The sequence below is a fragment of the Epinephelus moara genome, chromosome 13 (genome assembly GCF_006386435.1).
Source record: "Epinephelus moara isolate mb chromosome 13, YSFRI_EMoa_1.0, whole genome shotgun sequence".
Taxonomy (NCBI): Eukaryota; Metazoa; Chordata; class Actinopteri; order Perciformes; family Serranidae; genus Epinephelus; species Epinephelus moara.
The window spans coordinates 32,885,644-32,891,926 of record NC_065518.1 but is presented as its reverse complement, the minus strand read 5'-3'; the positions used below and the strand labels follow the sequence as shown (position 1 = coordinate 32,891,926).

The 6,283-nt window shown below is 38.7% G+C and overlaps 2 protein-coding genes across 2 annotated transcripts in view; one reads left to right on the top strand and one right to left on the bottom strand.

The window, feature by feature from the left end:
* The window catches only part of trub1 (TruB pseudouridine (psi) synthase family member 1), an 11,939-nt gene extending 10,736 nt beyond the window's left edge, over positions 1-1,203 (bottom strand). Inside the window, exons 1-2 of the mRNA XM_050060765.1 lie at positions 1,017-1,203; positions 816-914 (exon numbers count right to left, since the gene is read on the bottom strand). Coding sequence (XP_049916722.1) covers positions 816-914; positions 1,017-1,164 — 247 coding nt within the window. The 5' untranslated portion in view covers positions 1,165-1,203. The remainder of the gene's footprint in view (positions 1-815; positions 915-1,016) is intronic.
* Positions 1,204-1,477: 274 nt separating this feature from the next.
* lrrc45 (leucine rich repeat containing 45) overlaps positions 1,478-6,283 on the top strand; it is a 30,468-nt gene continuing 25,662 nt past the window's right edge. Inside the window, exons 1-4 of the mRNA XM_050060583.1 lie at positions 1,478-1,586; positions 3,057-3,364; positions 3,919-3,980; positions 4,075-4,145. Of these exons, the coding sequence (XP_049916540.1) occupies positions 3,136-3,364; positions 3,919-3,980; positions 4,075-4,145 (362 nt within the window). The 5' untranslated portion in view covers positions 1,478-1,586; positions 3,057-3,135. The remainder of the gene's footprint in view (positions 1,587-3,056; positions 3,365-3,918; positions 3,981-4,074; positions 4,146-6,283) is intronic.

Here is a 6,283-nt window from a genome sequence, read left to right as displayed (position 1 = left end):
AACCACAGTCAACCAGTTATTAGGTCTGGGGGGCAAACACTTTTTCACACAGGGCCATGTAGCTTTGGATTTTTTTCTTCCTCATTAATAAAACCCTTCATTTAAAAACTGCATTTTGTGTTTACTTGTGTTATCTTTGACTAATGTTTAAATTTGTTTGATGATCTGAAACATTTAAGTGTGGAAAACGTGCAAAAAAGTAAGAAATCAGGAAGGGGGCAAACACTTTTTCACACCACTGTATACTTGAAGTATCACATTCACAAAGATGAGACAGATGGGGTCACAGCGACCTTGACCTGAAACTTATAACAACCAAAACGTCATCAGTTCATAGTTGAGTCCCAGTGAATATTTGTGCCAAATTTGAAGAAATTCCCTCAAGGCATTCTTGAGATATGGTGTTCACAAGGATGGGATGAACAACCTAAAAACCTGATGCTTCTGGCCACAGCTATCGCTGGTGCAGAGGCATAAAGAGCAGGAATCCTGTAGTCTACAAACATTAACTTAAAAAGAGACCCACTCTATTTTACCTTTGGCTGAAGTTTATTTTTTTCTAGAAAATTATCCACAACCTCTGATATACGTATTTGCCTTCCAGTATGGCATAGTCAACTCTACCTGTAACCAAAACCTTTGCTCTTGGGGTACTATCGCAAGGTAACGTTACATCACCAGTAGCCGTGTTTTCACAGGCTAGGTGTTTGGGAGGAAATGTCTTTTAATATCTACTTCACTACACCCCAGCCAGGACAGAATGACAACAATCGCACGTGGACCTGCACTTGTACGTAAATGAAGAACCGTCCTACCCAACACCCCGCTGGCAGCACTGTCCAGTGTCCCTCCGTGTCCCATCTTCAGGCTCTGCTTCTTCCTCTTTCGCGGGTTTGGGTTTTTTACACCAGCCTCTGAAAGATGAGGGACACAATGACATTTCACTGTAAGCTTCAACCAGAGCTGCCTCTCCCTGCTTCAACAGTCGACTTACTTCCTGATCCATGTCGAATTACCTTTGAGTAAAACTTCTTTGAGTTTATTTAACACGTCTGCAGATGTCGGCCCTTGTTTTTTATATATCGCGAACATTCCATTTAAAGACTGTAGTTTAGATAGAGAGCTAGTTATCGGAACTGCAGTGTTGCTGATGTTGCCTGCCATGCTTAATTGACTCTTCTTCTGCCGAAATTCTTCTTCTTCTACTGTTTAATACAAAGTGCGGCTAAGCGAACCGTGCCTGTCTTTCGCCACCTGCTGGTTCAGTAGGTTTGTAACTATTTCTCATGGGGTACAAATCAAAATAACACTACGTTATATACGATGACGTTTAAACCATTACGTCCTGTGTGTCTTATTAATTGATTAAGATTGATTAAGTTCCGTTCTAGTTCACTTTAAGGCCGGGGGTAGATCAGGGGTAGATGACTGAAAAATACTCATGTTTTCGAAACTACGCTGACCAAGATGCTTTGCGCCGAAATACACTTCCTAGTTACGTTGTCGCTTGGCTTCCTTTGCCTGTCAGCTGTGATGTCTACAACAACAATAACTACTGGGGAGATAATTGTACTGTAGTCACCGAGGTTTGTGGTTTTTTTGTCTTTGGATACCAAACGTATTTTTATGTGGGAAAACTCCCACGCACTTCCGTTATTTACACGTCGGTTAATCAGATAGCCCTGCAAGAGCCGTTGACTCGCGTGGAGATACTGAAACGATAACGTTACGCGACACTCTCTTTCAAAATTTGGCAGTTAAAGTTTAGCTTGATTATTCCCAGGATACATACATTGTTAGATAAAAACGCAATGCCTTTTCTAAATTAATAGAAGTCTTTTTTTGATTCGGCATACATATGCTTTCACCAAGCAGTATTTATTTCATTGAATTTTATGTTTTTGTGTTATACTGCTCGCTTCCGCCAACTAGCTAACATGACAGACAAATCAGTTCTTAAAGTTTGAATTTCGTGTAATATGATCTGGTTCTTAAGACGGATGTTGCCGAATTCAAGAGATGGCTCTAGTGGTGTTGGGTGGATTTCCCTCCTTATGTCACGACGTATGTGTTTTTGTAGAAATCATGAGGCACGCTATGGCATTTGTCAGTGGAGTACTTGCAAGATAATTTCTAGATGTTACTAGCAGCAGCAAGATTAGATTTTCTAATTTACGAGATATTTTTCTCTGATGCTGGTACCCAACTGATTGAGAATAAATAAAGGTGAGAAATAAGAAATAAGAAATTCTAGTGAGTGAGTGACACGTGTTGGACGTCTTCTAATGTTAGCCTTGCTGTCCATCATTGTGACTCGGGACGCTGTCAGTGCCTAACAAGTCTTTCCTCAATAAAGCATCCATGTATTGTATTCCAAATCAGAAACTGTCCTTTAAGTGGCTGAACGAAGTCATCAGGAAGCACTGTCTCTTCTACAAACAAGAGTCTCATGCAGTTTGGCCCCATAAAAGCAGCTGATTACTGCTTTTTGAATTTGGCCTTTGTGCAGTCCTGCATCCACTTCCACTTACTTCCTGATGGTAATGAGCCGCTAGTAGATCTGTGCACATGATTAAAACATGAGTAGCAGAGAGAATTCTCTTTGAGGTACAGGACAGATGGGACAGTAAAAATGATAGTGCCAGTGCCTTGTTAAATTATTTTTCAGCTCTGTAGGATGCATGATAATCGTAAACACATAAACTACCCACTATTTTCTCATGATTACTTAATGGTTATTAATAATTATTTTCTGGATTTATTCATTAAATTTTTGTCCATAAAATGTCATAAGATCATTAGAAATGGCAATCATGATTTCCAAGAGCAGAGCCTATGGTGATGTCAACAGTCCAAACGCCAAAGATATTAAATTTACAATCATACGAGTGTAAGAAAAGCAGTACGTCCACACATTTGTAAAGCTGCTAGGGAATGTTTGGCTTTTTTGCTTGTAAAGGTGACTTGTATAATTAATCTGTTATCAAAATACTATAATTTTCTGTCAATTAATCAGCTAATCAATCATCCAGCAAATTCAATCCTTTCTTTTTCAGCCAAGTCACTGAGGAAAGAGGGAAGACGTGAAGAAACCGTTGTGTATCTCAGATGAAAAGGAGAGACTGGTGATTCACAATGGAGGATTTCAGGCGGACGTACCTGCGTTTGTGTAAGGAGGGAGGTGTGGAGCCTCAGGAGAGCATTGTGGCTCAGCTCCAGGAGAGCAGGGCGGCTCAGGGCTCCAGACTGGACCTGAGGGGACAGAGCCTGTCTGTAGATACCTGCTCTGTGCTGGCCAGAAGCTTCCAAAAAGATACCGCCTTTACAGAGGTGCTACTTAGTGACTGCATGCTCAGCGAGGAAGGTGTGTAAGTCTTGAGACTGACAAAATTTAGTAGTTTTGGGTATTATATTCTAAGTTGATTAGTGTAAGATCAGGTGTCAATTAGCATATATTTTCAAATGCAAGTATATGCTTAATGCATCTTTTAAATTTCCATATATAACCAAATCTTAAAAAGCGAATTACAAATATATATTTTTATTTTTAAAAAAACATCAACAGTTTTCCTGTAACAGCTGGTCACTTTAGTTGAGGGAATTGTGCATTTGTTGGGAACTATTTTCAGTGGTGAATTAATCTACATTTGGTGCACTAGTGAATATTCAGGGCAGCAGGACGGTGTATGTGGGATTGAGTCAAAATAAACTACAGTGTGTGTTCATGATAATGAAGGAACATGCCACCAAGTGTAACAGTGTGGCTCATCTATATGTTTTGAATAATTTTTGGACATCAATGGAGCTCTATGGCACTGAGGAATAACCATAGTTGGTCTCTGCACATTGACTTCAATGACAGTGAGTATAACATAATTTATATCAGTGTCCGTTTTCATGCTTGTGTGTGACTTTCAGGTGCCAAAGTACTTCTGACTGGACTGTTCAGCAACACAACTGTGAAAGTCCTGGATCTGAAGGTAACACCTGCCATATTAGACTGTCCACACTCTCAGACATTACTGGATTTTATTTCACAAGCCATGGTTGGTAAATGTAACATATTGTTGACAGGGGAATAACCTGAGATCTACAGGAGCTGAGGTGTTGGGAAAGCTGTTGGCACGTAACAAGACTCTGCAGAGGTGAGAAGGATGTTCTGAAATTATTTTCTGTCTCGCAATCACCAGATGTGTTTATAAGTGATTATAAAATATCAAAAAAATATTTTTTTTTCAAAAAATAATTTGGATAAAATAATCTTAATTGAAGCCTTCTTACTAGCTGTTTCCAATGTTTTCATCTATGTCTTCTGGTCTTCATCAGTGGGCGCAGTTTGCTCAGTTGTCATCACATGACATAAGTATGTGACCTCTCTATGACAGCTTATCAAATTCCATCCACCGATGACAAGCCTGAGATGCCATTGAAAGCTTAAGAAAAAACATCAAATGAAGTAAAATCCACAAATATGTTTTGTGTGTTACAATTGAAATCATAAATATATATTTGGTATAAAATAATTGATTTACTAAAATGTTTGTGCATTTACCCATCACCTGGTGTTTCTGTAACTGCTACACTTATTTGCAGATTTTTGGCTCCTCACAGAAAGATGGTTGAATTGCTGGTATTATTAGTATTAGTATTAGTATTTGCAGTGAATCTACCACAGCCAATCAATCACATCATTATGACAGTATAATTAGGACAGTATCTCAAGTTATGCAATTCAGGTGGAGTTACCTGTTAAAAAAGTGCAAAGGGCATTTGTCAGTGTTTGGCCGTGTGCCTCACATACAGAACCATGCAACAAAAACATGTTCTTTAATAAAATACATGATGCAGCCAATATAAATTGAATCTCTAGAAACAAATATCTGCAAATAAATGCCGAATCGGTAGACAGCTGGACAAGATTTTGGTATCAGAAGTATTCTGGTTTTCATTTGTAGTCCAAGTAGTATTGATCAGTCCTGTTTGAGTGGGTTTTGGTTGCCTGCAGGTAATCAGTCCATGAAAAAAGAGGTGGAATGCATTGCCCGAAATGCAGTCTCGGAACCTATCTGCCATCATCTAATGAGGATTTAGCTTTTTATTCGTTTTTTTTTTTTTTTTTTTTTAATTTATCCGCTGTTATATGCACATATGTGTTCATAGAGATTGACCACAATGTTGTCCAGACCTGACTCAGGTTGCAAATCAAACTGTAAACAGTGAGCAGTGCATGAAAGAGGAAATCTTGGCCATGATATCCACTTGCTACACCAGAGCTGTGTTCAGAATCGCCTACTACATATTCCACCTGTTTGTACTGCATATTGCCTACAAAATGAATGATAACCGGCCATTACCCACCGACTGTTTACACTGAGGTACAGTACACTCAAGTAAGAAAGTCATGTCATAATAAAGTCTATAAACAGTCAATAAATCCTGATCCTGACTTGATGTCATGACCGCATCACATGACTGACGACTGGTCTGACCCAGCCAGCAGCTGACACATCTCCAAATTAAAATTACAAAAAGGTGTTATTTGGATAAACTGACCACATATTGGGAATCTAAATAATTACTTTTTTGCCTGAAAAAATATTTAAACTTAATAAAGTGACATATTAATAGCTTTTAGCCTGGCTCAAAATCCATCGCTGGACACTGTGCAGAGACGCAGTGCCTTGTAGTGTAGCCTACAGTCGGGCGTTTCTCGTGTTCACAAAATCCACATACTATGCAGTGTGAACAAACCACATACCCACCTTTACGTCATTCTTAGTATGAATAGTATGTTATTGTGTGATTTTGAACACAGTCCAGATCTCCCAAAATATTGACCCTTGCCCTCAGATGCTTTATCATCGTCAGATGTTAGCCAATGGGTTCCAAGATTGATATTAATTATGCTCAAGAACTCAATAATGTCAGCTGTTGTTGTTGTCAAATCACTAGTCCTAATTTAAGCTGACATGAGAGGTGTAACCATGGCCGTATTAACCTGTGCAAACCGTGACCAGTCTAAACTGGTCAGAAAAATCTATGCTAATCAAAGTTGACTTCTGCTACATATTATTGCAGTCAACTAATAACTTTTTTTATTTTCCTAGAAAGGATTTTCAATCAGGACTTTTTAGTCAGAAAATAACCCCACACTGCTGCAAGTATGCAACAGAGAACAATTTCCTTATTAAAGGGCCAGTGTGTAATATTTGGCATGGTTTATTGTCAATCTGAATCTGAATCTGAATATTCTACCCATTAATATGTTTATACAAGTGTATAA